Here is a 19,512-nt window from a genome sequence, read left to right on the forward strand (position 1 = left end):
CCACCGTCGTTCTTTGTGTTTTCGCATGTTGCGGTGAGGATGCTTGCCGTCCGCAGGAAATGGCGACGCCGTGCGTGTGTTGTGCCCGCAGAGGACGCACTAACTGGGAGGAGAAAGTAGCAACAGCAACAGGCGTCATTCGCACATAGCAGCGCTTCAAGGTAGCTCTAAACACACCTAAAACGACTAAAATTAACTTTGTTCGTTTTTTATTAAGGTTTAATACTTAAGAAGGCCATGGCGTTGTTTTAAATGTTTTTAATGTTGTTTAATGGCCGCGGGTTGTTAGCGGAAGATGGGCTTGGCTCTTCCAGTTTGGAAGACCTCCTCCTTCTTCTCCTTTACTTTTATTGTGTCGCTTTAACGAGTTAAACGTCTTGTTTTCTCTCTCCTCCTTTTCCAGGGAAGGAAAATGAGCGACGCCAATCCGCCTAAAGTGGAACTTTTTGTGAAGGTAAGAGCCTTTTATGACACACACTGTGACCTAGTGTGACGTGGAAGATGAAACGGCGCCACTTTGATTCATTTTCGCCGATGTTGTTTTTCGTCTATACTTTCATATACATGAAGCGCTCATGTTTTTATTTTGTCTTTACGGTGTTAAAAGACTGTCGAGTGGCGTCAGTTACACCCTGTGCTGACTCAAACTAGCATAATCTTATTAAATGCACTTTAAGTCTATATTTAGTTGTACACTCCCCCACTCGGCCGTATTTTTACTTTCAAAAGCTCGCATGAAGCACACTTTGCATTTCCCTATATAGGTTTTCGAGGGGGGGGGGGGGGGGGGGGCGATTTTTCTCTCTAAAATTGTGATTTTTATTTTTTATACACAAAAATGCATTAAATTGCGAAAATAACGAGTGATGGGAGGCATGCTACTTTTATACTGTCACTCAAGATAGAATAGAATAGAAAGTACTTTATTGATCCCTGGGGGAAATTCAGCACCACAGTTCGCTCACAATAGACAATAATAATAATAAATAATATATAACATATATTTATAATATATGAATAATATAAATATATTCTACATATATTCTACATTTAAGTGCAGTCAAGAAGGAACTTATGCATTATACAGTCTGATGGCTGTCGGTATGAAGGACCTCCTGTGTCGTTCCGTGTTGCATTTTGGGAGTCTGAGCCTTCCACTGAACGTGCTCATTCTCTCCGCAAGGTCCGAGTGTAGTGGGTGGGAGGTGTTGTCCATAATGGCTAGGAGTTTTGCTAGACTTCTCCTCTCTGACACCACTGCCAATAAGTATTTAGCCTCGGCCCCGTTCCAGCCATACTAAACTATCGTTTAAGGTTCCCCTCCTTGGATAATTTTTTACACGGGTAAGTGCGCTGTGTATTTCTTGAATCTCCAACTCTGCGCTTTGTATGGACTCATTGATCGTTTACAAACTGATTTTGGAGAGGAAGTGACGCCAGAAAGACCGCGCCCCACACAGGAAGTGACATCAGAAAGAACGGGCCACAGCCAGCTTCATAATATAGCGGTATCGTAATTAGGAGGTAAACACTTGAAATATGGAGGCAAGTCATCCAGACATTCCCGTGTTTCTCCTTTCGTCTGTACAGACGCTTATGGAAATCACACATTAATACCTTAAGAGAAAGCGATTGCAGCTATTACGGATACAACACTTGTCAGACGGCTAGAGAACTTTCAAATGTCCGGCTCAGCTCTGATTCTACTTAGCGAAAAACTTTGTCTATTTGTCGAAGGAGATTCAACAAGAATGCGAGCTCCCGTGGATGTAACAAAAAAAGCTAGTGTGTGCTTTGTATTACCTGGCCGTCGAGGTAAGACTACGGAAAACTGCGAATGCATTTGGACTGGCAAAGCAGATTGTATCAGTTATTGTCCGCCGTGTATGTCGCGGACACAACGTCTAGGTCCAGAGTATATAAAGTCACCAAAAACGAATGGACAATTAAGTTGAAGGCAAAGGAGTGAGGAGTGTCCTGACCAGATATCTAGATCCTGAGATTGATTGTTGTAAAATGTTTTTTATCGTGTTCATTAAAGGTTTGATTAATTTATGATGGCTCAGCTGTGATTCACTAAAATAGGGCTCCACAGTACACTGGATTCCAGTTAATTGAAATACCACAACACTGGATATTGTTCAAATAAGATGAATTACATTTTTAGAACTGGCACACAAAGCAACACTGGAGGTGACTATAACGTGCGCTTTTCCGCGCATGCGTATTAGGTCGCGTTGCGGACGGAGGGGGGAGAGGGTCCTAAAAAGTGGCATTGTTGTGTGTGGACACGGATAGAGTTAGGTGGGATTTACCCTGGATAACCTTATCCGGCTTAGTGTAAACTAGGCCTTAGTCTGCAGCCATTGTTCTTAAAGAAGAACTGCACTTACTATGGAGTTTTGCCTACCGTTAACAATTATTATGAAAGACATGGCGACAAATGTATTTTTTTTAAATGCATTATAACTCGTAAATAAACGCAAATCAAATTCAGCTTACAACGATGGGAGGTCCTCTATTCCACTTATAAAACCCTATAAATAACCATTCAAAATCTGCCAACAATCCTCCATTTACATTTCGTGATTTGATGTTATTATAAAAGCGCTAACACAGACAAAACTATTCATAGCTGCGCCGGGATCACAAGCGTGTGTGCCTTTATTGACATCATCGAGTGGTAAGCTGCTTCCTTGGTTCCTTGCTTATGGACGTTTATTTTACAAACCCCGTTTCCATATGAGTTGGGAAATTGTGTTCGATGTAAATATAAATGGAATACAATGATTTGCAAATCCTTTTCAACCCATATTCAATTGAATGCACTACAAAGACAAGATATTTGATGTTCAAACTCCATAAACTTTTTTTTTTTGCAAATAATAAACAAATTAGAATTTCATCGCTGCAACACGTGCCAAAGTAGTTGGGAAAGGGCATGTTCACCACTGTGTTACATCACCTTTTCTTTCAACAACACTCAATAAACGTTTGGGAACTGAGGAAACTAATTGTTGAAGCTTTGAAAGTGGAATTATTTACCATTCTTGCTTGATGTACAGCTTAAGTTGTTCAACAGTCTTGTTGTCGTATTTTATGCTTCATAATGCGCCACACATTTTCGATGGGAGACATGTCTGGACTGCAGGCGGGCCAGGAAAATACCCGCACTCTTTTACTACGAAGCCCCGCTGTTGTAACACGTGGCTATGCATTGTTTTGCTGAAATACAGGGGCGTCCATGATAACATGGCTTGGATGACACCATATGTTGCTCAGCATTAATGATGCCTTCACAGATGTGTACCGGTAAGATACCCATGCCTTGGGTACTGATGCACCCCCATACCATCACAGATGCTGGCTTTTGAACTTTGCGCCTATAACAATCTGGATGGTTATTTTCGTCTTTGTTCCGGAGGACACGACGTCCACAGTTTCCAAATATAATTTGAAATGTGTACTCGTCAGACCACAGAACACTTTTCCACTTTGCATTGGTCAATCTTAGATGATCTCGGGCCTAGAGAAGCCGGCGGCGTTCCTGTGTGTTGTTGATAAATTGCTTTCGCTTTTAACTTGCACTTACAGATGTAGCGACCAACTGTAGTTACTGACAGTGGTTTTATGAAGTGTTTCTGAGCCCATGTGGTGATATCATTTACACACTGATGTCGGTTTTTGATGCAGTACCGCCTGAGGGATCAAAAGTCCGTAATATCATCGCTTACGTGCAGAAATTTCTCCAGATTCTCTGAACCTTTTGATGATTTTACGGACCGTAGATGCTAAAATCCCTAAATTCCCTGCAATAGCTCGTTGAGAAATGTTGTTCTAAAACTGTTCAACAATTTGCTTACAAATTGGTGACCCTCGCCCCATCCTTGTTGGGGAATTACTTAACATTTCATGGAAGCTGTTTTTATACCCAGTCATGGCACCCACCTTTTCCCAATTAGCCTGCACACATGTGGGATGTTCTAAATAAGTGTTTGATGAGCATTCCTCAACTTTATCAGTATTTATTGCCACCTTTCCCAATTTCTTTGTCACGTGTTGCTGGCATCAAATTCTAAAGTTAATGATTATTTGCAAAAAAAAAGGTTTATCAGTTTTAACATCAAATATGTTGTCTTTGTAGCATATTCAACTGAATATGGGTTGAAAATGATTTGCAAATCATTGTATTCCGTTGATATTTACATCTAACTGAATTTCCCAACTCATATGGAAACGGGGTTTGTAGACCATAAATCATGCCTCTTACCTAGATATGAGGATGCATTCTGACAAGTTGGTGCACTATGACAGCCAATTTAGATCAGAAAATGCCGACAACGACACAAAAAGACATTTGGTTTCACTTCCCATTTACTCCCTGAGGATTTTGAGTCATTCTTCATCTAAAGAGGAATATATGAACATCCAAGCAGTCAGTATCCTAATGACAGCAGACATTGTACATACAGTAAGCGATGTTTAATTATGTTTGTTGGCTCTCATAAAGTCTACAGTGAGTAATAATCAGTAATGATGTTTTGAAAAAAAATAAAACGTTATGCGTTTTTGAAAATGAATGCACTGCGTTTGCTTAAAGTGAGCAAAACACATAAATATTGAATGTTCTTATACATGTGCCCATTACTACATTACATATATACTTACATCATGTATATTAAACCTTGATGGAGGTATTTTAAGGGCTTTATAAATAAGAGTGACTCCAGTTGGCTCCATTGTAAGCAGACTTTTGATCACATGCATTTACTATTTAGAATGAATTAGAAAAAGAAAAACATGTGTGTTCAAATCTTACATAAGGATTGTGAATGATAGAAACAATTCCAAAAAAGTGTAGCTAACATTTAATCTGAAAAAATACCCAATAAAAAGTATATAGTGATTAAAATGTAATCATAATATAATAATAATAATAATGCAAGTAACCATTTAAAATATTTTTTACTTTTGTTTTTCATTTCTGTAGAATTGTTTACCAGTGTACCTTAATTGGTAGGTAAATAACTTTATTCTAAATAAATAAACAAACCAAAAAAAAAAAAAGGACTCTTATTTTTATAGGCAAAAATGTATCTCAGATAAATATTGGACATCTTAAAGTGCATTTTTTTCCAAGTTGTAAAAACTAGGACGTTGTCTTGTTGTTTTTTGCCATCCCGCGATCACGGCAATCTTGCTCGCTTATTTGTTCATGTTGATGGGTTTGCATTGCCTCTCCAATTTTAAAACTGAAATATTACCACGACAGAACATTTGGCTGTGTAATCGTATTTTTTTCCTCTTAATTTTTGTTACTTGGCGTCTGACTTGCGAGTCACAGGTTGGGAGGCTGTCTGTCAGTGCTTCCTGGGTGTGTAAAGCTGGGGGTCTCGCTCGCCGCCCACCGATACAAAGAATGAAAAGATAGCTCACTGCGTTCAGTTTATTCTACTGTTGAATAAACGCCCTCAGGTGCTGAGATCGATGCACAGAGTGAGACGTCTTTCCCCCTGTTCGAAACAAGAGAGGAACAAATGTGAGGCTCAACAACTTTGATTGGAACATGTCTGTCACTTAAAAACCTGTGCCTGTGGAGAAAAAATTTATTAATTTTTGCACTAATTAAAGCTTTGATGTTGATTAATCGTGCAGTCCTAATATATAATCTGTTTTTATAATGAGTTCTCTGTGCAACCATATACAGTATCACTTCTGTTTTCTCAATGGATGAAAGATGCTGTTGTAACCTTCCTGTATACTGCTGCCACTAGTGCAAATTACACAATTATTGGATTTTTGTAACCCGTTTCTTAACCAGAACCACTCTTACAGTATTTATTTAAAATCAAGACGCCAAAATCCATTCAGAAGTGTCTCAATCTTTCCCCACTGAAGGCCAGAAGCAAAACAAAAGTAGAAGGATCTTTGGCCCAGTTTGATAGTTTAAGGATAAAACCAACTTATGTAGAAATGCTCAAATGGGAAGAAAGCGTGTTATCTTTGTATTTACGTAACAACTTGTATTATCAGTGGCGGTTTCAGATGTGGGTCACATGGACAATTGCCAAAGGCGGCACACTTGAGGGAGTGCTGCAAGAATGAAGAGGAAAAATTCATATTTATTTGTGCCCCCTCATGTTCCCAAATAGTAGATATAAACCAGTTCTTCTGAAATAGCTCCCCTGGGGCCTTGTGTCACACCGTGGTAAATGCTTTATCAGTATCATGCTGCAAACCGGCTTCGAAAAGCGGTGCACTACAAAACATGCTCATTGTAGCAATTCATCCTGACTTCCTCATTTTGATTAAAAAAATCACTGTTTTATTAATTTTTGTTTTGTAGGTTAAATTGTTGTATGTATTGTGCTCCTGAGTTTATGTTGCTTATCACTTTGAATGTATATTTTTTTAATGAGTTTATTCAATTAGATTTTTCAATATCAAATGGTTCATGTCAGTCAAGAGAACAGTTTATACAAATATATATATTTTTTAAGGAATTTCAACTAAATTGATGCACTTTAAATGTTTTCTGTTATGTACAAAAACAGTGTTAATAAAGTTATTTGTTGTAAGTTGATTTATATATGTTTTTTTCTTGTATTTATTATTACGGTAATAGGATTTCAGTGTTGTACAGAAGAGAGGTGGACTTATAACAATTGTATAGACAAATGACTAATGACTAGAGGTGGGAAAAATAATTGATTCTCCGAAGGACAAATGTCCAAACATCGATTTATTAATGTCTGTTTGAATTAAGTAATACATATGGTTCTAAAATGTGGCATTATTGCAAACATTATCTTAACGTTAGTTTATGTTTGTTTCTTACTAACTGTAGGATAAATATTAACTGTCCATCCACTTTCTACAACTTATTCCCTTCGGGGTCGCGGGGGCGCTGTTGCCTATCTCAGCTACAATCGACGGAAGACAGTGTACACCCTGGACAAGACGCCACCTCATTGCATCGCATATTAGTTAAATATTAACAAATTATTTTAATGTTGTGTTAGCTCGTTTAGTGCAAACACACGGAGGAGGAAGTAGAGCGCAATCTATGCTAGCCATGGCGCTATGCTAGCTTGAATTTGAAGTAGTCAACAAAAAGAAAGAAAAGGAAAAGAAAGGCTAGTAGGAACAGCATTAAAGCAGAAAGTAACCAGCTGAGAAAAGGAAGTGAGCAACTAGATTAATAAATCAGGAGAGACATATAGAACATGGGGTCCTGCCTAGGGCACCATTACATCTAGAACCACCACTGGAACCAAACTGCACTTTGGACACGACTGTGTTACACCTGCAACAGTGGTTCACTTTTTAGATGTATGGTTTATTTGTTTCAGAAATGCAACAAGTTACAATTAAGCAACATCATGGTGTTACATTGACAAAAGGCAAAATGCCCGAAAAGGAGTAGGACAAAGCAGAGCCTACTTTATCCAACCCATTCTCCATGTCTATTACTGATATTTTAATGCATGCCATAATGATTACATATTGACAATTATATTAAGTTTGCTTACGTTTAGTCATTTACAATTTGTCCTGTGTCTGTCCCTTTTTTTCTAATTAAAGACAACATTAGAAAGAATGTGAAATCAGTTAATAGTGTTTTGGGCAAAATAAGTGTTTGTGAAATTTTTGACATTTTTTTCTTCCCTTTCTGTGGCGGAGTTAATGTAGAATATTTTCATTAAGAGTATGAAAAAATACACTCATCAGCATAACATGAGCTGTAACACGATATCTAAGTTTGCCTTTTTAAAGATAAATAATCCTCAGATTTGAGTGATACTTGATACTTGTCACTGACTTACTTTCCTGGCAGAAATACGGTGCAACTGTAATTTCTTTAAACGATTTGATCAGCTTTTCTTTCAGCTACAAGTTAATTTGAATAAGTATGGAATGCTCTTGGGGGTGTAAAAAAAAGGAACAAACTCAAAGCCTCTGTAGCAACTTTAAGTAATTTCTATATTTTACTGCCCCGTTGCAAATTCACACCCTTCTCTCGTGAGAGTGCTTCCTCTTTTTAAAAAAAACCAAAAAACATCCAAAATGGCCGTACATGCGTGTATTTATTAGAACACTAAATTTAGAAATTCAACTGATCATTTAGAATTTATTAGAATGCACTATATCGTTATTTTCTAACATTGTCTTAGAATAGCACAATCTAAACCAGGGGTGTAAAACTCAAATACAGAGTGGGCCAACATTTTAAATGGAACAGAGCCGCGGACCAAGGTTGAACAAAATTACCTTTTAATAGGGACCCAAACAAGTTTTGCATTAAATATTGAACAAGCAAGGCTTATATAACTATAGTGACATGCAAAATCCAATTTCAAATAATAAAAATAATATCAATGGCATATCAAATAAAATTTAAATAAAAATGTTATGCCTTTTTTTCTATTTGCAATCTTCTGAGGTAAATATCAACAGGCAAATAACAAATTTGAAAATAAAATAACAATAATGAATGAACCAAACATTCAAGCCTTGAAGTAGCAAGAGAAAATGCATTAATAAAACGTTAATTATTGGTCAGTTTGCTGGAAGTTTCCCGGCAGAGTTAGTGCTGCAAGGGGACCTGGGTATTTGTTCTGTTGTGTTACAGTGCGGATGTTCACCCGAAATGTGTTTGTCATTCTTGTTTGGTGTGGGTTCACAGTGTGGCATATATTTGTAACAGTGCTAAAGTTGTTTATACGGCCACCCTCAGTGTGACCTGTATGGCTGTTGACCAAGTATGGCTTGCATTCACTTGTGCGTGTGTGTGTAAAAGTCACAAATATTATGTGACACGCTGTTAGTATGGAGGAAAAGCGGACGTGACGACAGGTTGTAGAGAACGCTAAAGGCAGTGCCTTAAATGCACGCCCCCAATATAGTTGTCCAGGTGGAAATCGGTAGAAATTCGGGGGAATGGTTGCCCCAGGAGATTTTCGGGCGAGGCACTGAACTTTGGGAGTCTAACGGGAAAATTAGGAGGGTTGGCAAGTATGAGTATTAGCGGTGAAGTGGTGTTACAGCGGCACCGACGCTGTATAACACCGGCGGGCCAGCTCTAATACTAAATTGATATTGCCTCAAGGGCCAAATTAAATTACACGGCGGGCCAGATTTGGCCCGTGGGCCAGAGTTTGACACCCATGATCTAAACTGTCCTTACAGATACATCCAATTTGACATCCATCTATCCATTTTCCATATCACTTATCCTTATTAGGGTAGTAGCGGGTAAACTGGAGCGTATCCCAGCAGACTTTGGGCGAGATCGGTGACACTAGACCAGACCTGGACAAATTTAAAGAAAAAAATGTGCCTGAGGGCCGGTCTATCTGATTTTTAGGAACACAAATACAATACCTTACATTAATGTCTGATTGAATGCTAAAAACGTTATGACAGACCGCTTTAAAAAACTGAATGGAATTTTAAGTTTTTTTTACTGAATGGGACACCCAGAATGTACATGAAAATAAAGAATGTGGGATTTACAATATTAACTATGACCGATTGAACACTGAATATGGACAACATATGAATGTCACACCACCTCTCGATCTACATATTTTACAATCAAGCGAAACGCAACAAACACAGCGAAATATGAACGCGAAGGGTAAAAAAAAAAAACCCACCTACAGTCTGATATATCTGATATATCACTAAACTTTAGAACTTTGCTGTAAAAATCTACTTCCGCGTCTGTCCTTGACTCCCACATTTCAGGCTGGCCGTTCTGGAAACACTCTTTGGAAGCGCTCCCCAACCACTTTGGGGTTGTCTGACCTGCTGTGATTTAAATTACCATAGCAACTAGTATATCAAGAAAAAGTGCAGACTCCAACCATAGACATACTTTGCATAGTCCAAGACTTAGTCATTTGAAAACATCACTGCACATCATAATGGCAAGTACAGTTTCAATCTTAAAGATCTAAAAAAATTATTTGGAAATGTCCGGCGGACCGAACTAAAAAGCTCAACCAGGGCCTAATTTTCCCAGATCTCCCCTAGACTGGTTGCCAGCCAATCACAGGGCACAAAAAAACAACCATTCATACCTACTGACACTTTAGAGTCTCCTATCAACCTAACATGCATATTTTTTGGAATGTGGGAGAACGCCAGATAAATGCCAACAATTGTACTTCAAAATAGGGGACGTTCAACGCAAATTCCAGAAAATAAATATACAGAAGTTTCCTGGGAAAAACAGGAGGGTTTACTCAGGTATGCCCATGCACCTCTTTTAGCATTCGTTAGCACTCATTTAGCTGTGTATTGTTATCTGCATTATGTTGCAAGTTTGCATGCAATAAGATCTTTGTCTGAGGCCTACTGAAATGAGATTTTCTTATGTAAAGGGGGATAGCAGGTCCATTCTATGTGTCATACTTCATCATTTCGCGATATTGCCATATTTTTGCTGAAAGGATTTAGAAGAGAACATCGACGATAAAGTTCGCAACTTTTGGTCGCTATTAAAAAAGCCTTGCCTGTACCGAAAGATGCAGACGATGTGCGCGTGACGTCACTGGTTGTAGGGCTCCTCACATCCTCACATTGTTTATAATCATAGCCACCAGCAGCAAGAGCGATTCGGACAGAGAAAGCGACCATTTCCCCATTAATTTGAGTGAGAATGAAAGATTTGTGGATGAGTAAAGTTAGAGTGAAGCACTAGAAAAAAAAAAGGGGGGGGGGGGGGCGGCAGTGGGAGCGATTCAGATGTTATTAGACACATTGACTAGGATAATTCTGGAAAATCCCTTATCTGCTTATTGTGTTACTAGTGTTTTAGTAAGATTATAAAGTCATAGCTGAAAGTCGGAGGGGTGTGGTGACCGCCAGTGTCTCTTGAGTGAAGCCATGGAGGAGCAAAGAAAGTCACAGCTGCTGCAGGAGGACACAAGCTCCGCTCATTTCTCTGGTAAGAGCCGATTTATTACCACAATTTTCTCACCGAAACCTGCCGGTTGACATGTGGTAGAGAAACATGTCTGCTTGACCGCTCTGTTCCATATTAAAGCTTTACAACAAACAAACAAACACCGGCTGTGTTTTGATTGCTAAAGGCAGCTGCAATCCACCGCTTTCCACCAACAGCATTCTTCTTTATAGTCTCCATTATTTATTTAACAAATTGCAAAAGATTCAGCAACAAAGATGTCCAAAATACTGTGTAATTATGCGATTAAAGCAGACGACTTTTAGCCGTAAGTGGTGCTGGGATAATATGTCTGCGCCAACCAATAACGTCACAAGCACGCGTCAACATAAGCGTCATCATTCCGTGACATTTTCAACAGGACACATCACGGGAAATTTAAAATTGCAATTTAGTCAACTAAACCGGAAGTATTGGCATGTGTTGCAATGTTAATATTTCATCATTGATATATAAACTATCAGACTGCGTGGTCGGTAGTCGTGGGTTTCAGTAGGCCTTTAAGCATTTTCAACCCCATAAAATACAAAATTAACTAAAAATATTAATACTACAATAGCGTTGGCCATTAGATGAAACAAAATCAGTCAGACCATGCTGTTCAGCATCATGGCCTCAGGCAGCATTAATAACTTTAGCATGCTAACTTTTAAAGCCACTTTTGCTGCAGAACACCTCCGAGTCGTATAACTTTGAACTCAACACATGCTGTTTGCATGGTAACATTACCATGCTAACTCTTTCAGCCACTTTTTGCAGCCAAACGGCTGAGAGTCATATAACTTGGTACGTGACACCTCCTGTTAATGTTCTAGCATGCTAACATTACCATGGTAATTTTTGTTAGCCAATTTTATGGCCAAATGCCTCAGAGTCATAACTTTGTGCTTGACGCATTGTAACTGTTAGCATGCTAACATTAGCATTTAAGTTCCTCTTGCGCATTTCAGCAATTTTCGCATTTAAATCATTTAAGGTCAAGGTCAAAGTAGATTTATTTATATAGTACATTTCTAAAACAGACTATTGCCCCAAAGTGCTGTACAGATTAAAACAACGGTAAAATGACTAATAATCAAAATCACAATAAGCATAAAACATGTTATACATAAAACACACTTAAAATGCATAACATTGTGAAAAAATAACAAAAACGTTAAAGATAATACAAATCACAATAAATACATCCATTCATCCATTTCCTACCGCTTGTCCCTTTAGGGGTCGCGGTTGGGTGCTGGAGCCTATCTCAAAAAGAAGCGTCTGTTAAAAGCCAGCGCAAATAAGTGCATTTTTAAAGAAAATTTAAAATAATCAAGAGATGTTGCTACTCTGAGATTCAGAGGGAAAGCGTTCCAAAGTTTAGGTCCTGCTACTGCAAAAGCTCTGTCTCCTCTAGTCTGCAGCATCGACCTTGGGTATTCTAAAAATCCCTGGTCAGTTGACCTCGGAGCTTTGATAGATGTGTGCAGAATAAGCAGGCCAGATATACTGGTATACAGTATCTCTCCCGAAAGTTGCATATACTTTTTTTGTCGTTTGGTGTTGTAATCCGGTATGTGTTTATTTTGTCCTTAGAATGTGTCGTGGGTCAATAAATGGCAAGTTGTAGGCTGCAAGTGGCCCCCGGACCACACTTTGGACACCCCTGTAGTAGAGCTTTCGATTATTGTGTCATTAGAAATGATGAATAATTAGGTTGATTTCGTACTGTAACGTGTCTTAATTGAATCGATGTTTGGATAGAACATAATAACGATTGCCAGGTGTTTTTGAAAACATTGTGAGTGAATGTTTGAGTACCCCTTAAGTATAATTCTTAAATTTGACCCGTGTAACACTGAGATTGTGGAATTTCCCCCAGGTTGTACAGTATGTTAAATGTATGTATGTATGTATGTAGAAATGCATAACATGTATGTTTTATTTGCAGGCTGGGAGTGATGGGCAGAGCATCGGCAACTGTCCCTTCTCTCAGCGTCTCTTCATGGTGTTGTGGCTAAAAGGAGTCACGTTTGATGTTACTACAGTAGACATGAAGAGGTGGAATTACTTTCTTTTTTTTTTTTTTTTAACTTTCGCACGTTTTTCAAGACATTTGTGTTATAACTTGGAAAATGTTAAAAATCCATTCATGTGGTCTCTCCACCACCGACAGGAAACCCTGCATTCTAAATGACTTGGCTCCGGGTGCCCAGCCTCCCTTCCTGTTGTACGGCAGCGAAGTGAAAACTGACACCAACAAGATTGAGGAATTCCTGGAGGACAACCTCTGCCCGCCCAAGTAGTTACTGCATCTGACCGCCTCATTTTTCGTCATTGGCTTTACTTTACGTGAGCACGCCTGTCTCTTGGCGTTCAGGTATCCCCGCCTGGCCGCGCGGAACCCTGAGTCGAACACAGCAGGCATGGATGTCTTCTCCAAGTTCTCGGCTTACATAAAGAACTCCAACCCTCAGACCAATGAAAGTGAGTGAAATTAAAATACACACCTCTAAATTGTACCGCAAAATTTTTGCCACTATGTATTTATATGTGCCAAAAAAAGAAAGACAGTCAAGTTACAAAAATAGGGTCTACTTAAATATATAACTAAATAATATAGTCAAGTAAAAAAAAAAAACAAAAAAAAACTTAAATAATAATAATAATAAATTATATGAATAATTATAAATCAAATATGTTAATAGCTAAGTAGTTTGCCGTGTCACCTATAAGATGGAACTATGAAGTAGATAATTGAGCATATATTAGCCTATGTTCGGTTGTTGTAGTTTTTGAATGGCTTGATCTACTAAAGGTGTGCGCGTATTAAAACACGAGCAAATTGATAGCCCACGTAAAGCTGGTGCGCAGAGGATTGCATCTCCTCAACGAGCAAAATAGAGAGCGCAATCCAGTTAGCTTGTCTGACTTCATATTTATGCAGAATATATGTACATAAAAATATAGATAGGAGATGCAAATATAATAATTTGGCATTTGCAATGTGATTTAAAACTGAAACTGTTTTGCAACTGCTGCAACACATTTAGAACATTTGGAATGTTCGTGCAACCTGGCAGTTACACACAAATGGGTAAGAAAGGAGGCGATCGCTTTGCACAGACAGATGATTGAGAGAGAGAGAGAAAATATTCCATCTGTGTGACTGTCAGAAATAAAAAAATTGATTTATTATATATTCAGTCATGACATTTTTTAGCTGCTGGATGACTTAAGGGATTGATTTAAACAAATTCAACTGATATGTTTTGGTGTCTGCTGACATTTTTTAAATGGTGTTTAATTTTTCATATAGGAGATATTTTTATATTTCTCCTATGTGAAAAAACTAGGGCTGGGCAACGATTAAACATTTTAATCAAAGTTAATCGCACTATTTCTCCGATTAATCGCGATTAACTGCATTGTATACGCAAAGCCCAATAATGAATTCAAAAGTAGTGTGTAGTGCACCTTTATTGGAATATTCTCTCACATGAACAAAAGCGCCAAAACATTTGTTGTGCAAACACAATTTAAATCAGTCCTTGTTAAACAGTAGCAGTTAAATAGCATATTTTATGAAAATCAACTCAAAAAATGTAAATACAAATATTTAAGCTTATTGCCACTGCCAGGGTATTTAAGTTATCCTGTTTGTTATGGAAAATAAATATAATCTACATACAAATCTCTGAGCCACAATCATAACATCTGAACAGGCAATTTCTGAGGTAACAGCAGAAATTTTTTTTTTTATCAGGGATCTTATGTTTGAAAAACCTATATTATAGGTAGTGGGCAGTTTTAGGGAATTTTTGATCAAATTATCCGTAGTAGCAATATTAATAATGTTGTGTTTATTCTGCGTCGTGCACTTAAAATAATTATGACCATATCTAGGAATTGATATGTTGGGAATTTTCCGATTGTTTGCTTGGTGCTTTGATAAACTGAACGCATATACATGGTACTATATTATGATGTTATGAGCCAGGGAAAAAAATAACTACTCTACCCAGCATGCAACAGGAGTGACGAGCATGCCCGGTATCCCGGTATAGGTTGTGTCGCCATGACGGCATCTTGTATGTTGTGATATGCACGCTCTGAAAGTAAACATTAAGAACTCAGCCAACACGCCTCGTCTGCATTATTCATAAATAGACAGACAACACATATACTCCGCTGCGTCACAGGCCGCTGGATGTAGCCGGCAAAGTATTCCCATGCTAGCTAGCCGGTCTAGCAAGCACGCGTCATTCAGTCCAAAACGGCCCGATCTATCCACATTCAGAATTGTCTGGCGGTCGTAAGTGATCCCGGAGTGACCACACTGTAAGCCAGCCATGAAATTTGCAGAATTGTCCAGTATTTTTGCCAAATGTTCCATCTTTACCAAGAGGCCCTCGACAACGAAGCTTATCCGGGCGACGCCATCTTGTTAAGAAAAGGCGTTAACAAAATAAAAGCATGTAAATAACATACGCAAATGTGCGATAAAATAATTGTCGGCGTTAATAGATTGATTAGTTAACTCGTAATTAACGCACTAATTTGCCCACCCCTAGAAAAAACGTACTGCAATATGCATTTTCTTGTGCCTGGATCATTCCCGACACACCATCACCATACCACTGCGCCTACCAGAGTGCACCTTCTGCTAAAGGTAGATTTTGTTGTCTAGCTCATGCTATAAAACAGTCCAGAAAAGGAGGCATAGATCATATTTGTGTGCAGCATGTCAACAACATGACAAAACACCACAGGTCGAAGCCTACGATACCATAAATGTGGAAGGAACTGTCTCCATGGTGACGCTCGGTATACACGCAAAAACATCACTTAAATATTTTTAATTTGCGCTTGTTATCAATTGTACACACAGTCTTTGTAGGTCACAGACAACTCCTACACTAATAGTGCACACAGTTGTATAGTTTGCACACGCTATTTAGCAAGTGTTATTTGGATCTTAGTGGATCAGCTCCAGAAGGTATCAAGGTGTCCCCCCACTTAACTCTCTTGAACGACTAAATACATAAAATACATTCTAAAAGAAAGGGCATGTTCAAATGCCCTAAGAACATACATGTGAGACATGTGGCAGAGTTATACAGTCTTTTTTTTAATATTCCCTTTTACTTCAATATTTTATATTCTCAATGTTTGGGAAAATGTTTCTTCTCCAAAGACAAACCTAACCCTGGAGCTTTGACCGCCTGTTTGCTTTGTGTTCAGATTTAGAGAAAGGCCTTCTGAAGGCCCTGAAGAAGCTCGACGACTACCTCGGTTCCCCACTTCCTGACGAAATTGATGAAAATAGCGCAGATGAAGTCACTTCCTCATCTCGCCCCTTCCTTGACGGCCCTGAGCTTACTCTGGCTGACTGCAACCTGCTTCCAAAGCTCCACATTGTGAAGGTAATGGTACCTGAGACACGTAAGATACATTTAGTAACCCTTGATAAGTCATGGAACCATATTCATCACTATTCATGGACTGATTTGATGTTTTGATTATTGTTTGTATTTGTTTTATTGTTTATTATTTATGTTGAAGTTTTTTTAATCATTATTTTGACCGGTAACTGCTTGGTACCAAGACCCGAGCACTGAATCTCACATTTGACTACTGACTTTTAATGTTTTCAGTACAGTATTATTAGTTTCATTATTTAGGGCACAGGTGTCAAACTCAAGGCCCGCCACATCAATTTGTGTGGCCCCCGAAAGCGTGGAAATAATATGTGTAAATTAAGTACCTTTATCATTTCTTAATAAATGTATTACACAAATAAATGTACTGCGTACACTTACATATATTTACACTTGAATCATCTATAATAAAAATACAAAATATTATGTCATTATACATTTCAAAACAATTTTATTGTTTAAATAAAGAGAAATACTTATATATCTGCTTGACTTATGATTTCATATATCTGCTTGACTTATGATTTCAAAGCAAGTAGTCCAACAAACTGTTCATGTAAGAAAAAAAAAAATTCCTTAAAAAATGTTTTACAGTAAAATCCTCTTTCAATATAGAGTGATAATACACTATAAAACACAACAACCGTACAGTATAAAAAACGTGTATGAATTTGTACATAAAAAAACTGTGGTACCATTTTTCCAATCCATCCATCTATCCATTTTCTTCTGCTTATCCGAGGTCAGATCGTGGGGGCAGCAGTTTAAGCATGGAAGCCCAGACTTCCATCTCCCCAGCCATTTCGTCCAACTCCTCCCAGGGGATCCCGAGGTGGTCCTAGGCCAGCCGGGAGAGATAGTCTTCCCAGCGTGTCCTGGATCTTCCCCGTGGACTCCTACCGGTCGGACGTGTCCGAAACACCTCCCTAGGGAGGCGTTCGGGTGGCATCCTGACCAGATGCCGAAACCACCTCATCTGGCTCCTCTCAATGTGGAGGAGCAGCGGCTTTAGTTTAAGCTCCTCCCGGATGACAGAGTTTCTCACCCTATCTCTTAAGGGAGAGCCACGCCACATTTTTGCCGCTGGTACCATTTAATTTAATTATATGTATTTTTTTATTTTATATGGTGTAAAAAAAAAAAATCTGCAAATATTACAGTGAAATTGTGGTGACTGAGCTGCCAATTTTATACAGCACAATCTAAAGATTTGGTTTTGTACAGCGTACATAAAAAAAGACAGACAATTATAAATGATAAATGGGTTGTACTTTTATAGCGCTTTTCTACCTTCAAGTTACTCAAAGCGCTTTGACACTACTTCCACATTTATCCATTCACACACACATTCACACACTGATGGAGGGAGCTGCCATGCAAGGCGCCAACCAGCACCCATCAGGAGCAAGGGTGAAGTGTCTTGCTCAGGACACAACGGACGTGACGAGGTTGGTACTAGGTGGGATTTGAACCAGGGACCCTCGGGTTGCGCACGGCCACTCTCCCACTGCGCCACGCCGTCCCCCATTTTATATATACACTTTTATACTCATACTGTATATTATTTTGTACAGCGTACATAAAAAAAGACAGACAATTATACACGTTTTATATATACACATTCATACTCATACTGTATATTATTCACTGTTAAAAGTGGCCCCACGAGGGCAACCATAAATGCGATGTGGCCCTCGGTGAAAACGAGTTTGACACGCTTGATTTAGGTTGGGGTTTTTTCGATGAGCATCCCATTTTTCGGCCTCACATCCGGTCTAATATTGAGTCCCGATTTGATACTTTTGACAATGGATTATAAAACGGAACATGTTTTATAGTAGTAACTATAAGTAACTAAAGTAATTATTTTTATAAAGCTTTTTTTGTCAAAATTTGAATTTGCTGGTGTTGTAAATTCAGATGATGTATTAAATTTGTGGCATTGAATTAGGACGAAGCGATATATCGATATACACGATATATCGCGGGTTTGTCTCTGTGCGATATAGAAAATGACTATATCGTGATATTCGAGTATACGTTCTCATGCAGTTGCTTTTAGTTGCGGGCATTACATTACAGGCTCTTGTCGCTCTTTCCTGTCTCTCCTCACAGACAAGCGCACGTTCTTACATACCATACGTCACATACTGTCACGTCATACGTCACATACCTATACGCCCTCGGGGAGCAGAGAGGTAGTAGCATGGGTAATGTTAGCTGTGATGCTAGCGGAGCCATGCGAGTGGTAATACGAGAGAAAGAAGGTGCGAATGAAGGAATAATTAATTCCCAAGTAAAACAGGGTGTCCATCGTCTGGCGGTGGTTTGTCTTCAAGTGGGAATATGTCGCCTACCATGAATTGATTAAGTTGAAAAACTTATTCGGGTGTTACCATGTAGTGGTCAATTGTACGGAATATGTACTGAACTGTGCAATCTACTAATAAAAGTTTCAATCAATCAATCAAAGTCGAACACACAACCGTAATTTGTCAAGTGTGGTACTGAAGTGTTGCTATAAAAAGTAGCATCACTTTTAATATGTAGCATCATTTGAAAAGTCACCTGCTAGAGAATGAAGAGTGTTTAAAACTTAGCATGTCAACATCCCCATTCCATTTTTCAACCATGGTGGTGAGGATTAGTATCTTAAAAACTGTTTCACACTGTGGATGCATTTTTTTGCAGCATGCTCGAAAATCGAGCCGGTGTTTTGGCAAGACACGCACCCGCCTGGAGTTCATGCAAGTCCTGAACGTGTGCAACAAGGATATATAGAAATGTAATTGTGTCTCTCTGAGCATGCATGTCTTTCGAAAGAATCTTAATTGGGGGTGCAATCTTTAGCAATGTAAACACTGGGACACAGCTGTGGTAAAAATCGACTGGGCTCAGCTGCTCACCAGACAATCGCCGATCACTTAAAAAAGACACATTTTGGGCCAAATTTGATCCCACGATAGGGAACATGACATCCCTCTTATATATTCAGTACAAGCCAAAAGTTTGGACACACCTTCTCATTCAGTGTGTTTTCTTTATTTTCATGACTATTTACTTTGTAGATTGTCACTGAAGGCATCAAAACTATGACACCTGTGAAGTGAAAACCAT

General features: G+C 38.7%; 1 protein-coding gene across 1 annotated transcript in view; it reads left to right on the forward strand.

The window, feature by feature from the left end:
* Positions 1–19,512, forward strand: part of clic1 (chloride intracellular channel 1) — a 25,543-nt gene continuing 6,031 nt past the window's right edge. The window contains exons 1-6 of the mRNA XM_061882096.1: positions 1–161; positions 404–454; positions 12,906–13,015; positions 13,131–13,256; positions 13,335–13,441; positions 16,199–16,380. Of these exons, the coding sequence (XP_061738080.1) occupies positions 413–454; positions 12,906–13,015; positions 13,131–13,256; positions 13,335–13,441; positions 16,199–16,380 (567 nt within the window). The 5' untranslated portion in view covers positions 1–161; positions 404–412. The remainder of the gene's footprint in view (positions 162–403; positions 455–12,905; positions 13,016–13,130; positions 13,257–13,334; positions 13,442–16,198; positions 16,381–19,512) is intronic.

Source organism: Nerophis ophidion, linkage group LG21 (assembly GCF_033978795.1).
Source record: "Nerophis ophidion isolate RoL-2023_Sa linkage group LG21, RoL_Noph_v1.0, whole genome shotgun sequence".
Taxonomy (NCBI): Eukaryota; Metazoa; Chordata; class Actinopteri; order Syngnathiformes; family Syngnathidae; genus Nerophis; species Nerophis ophidion.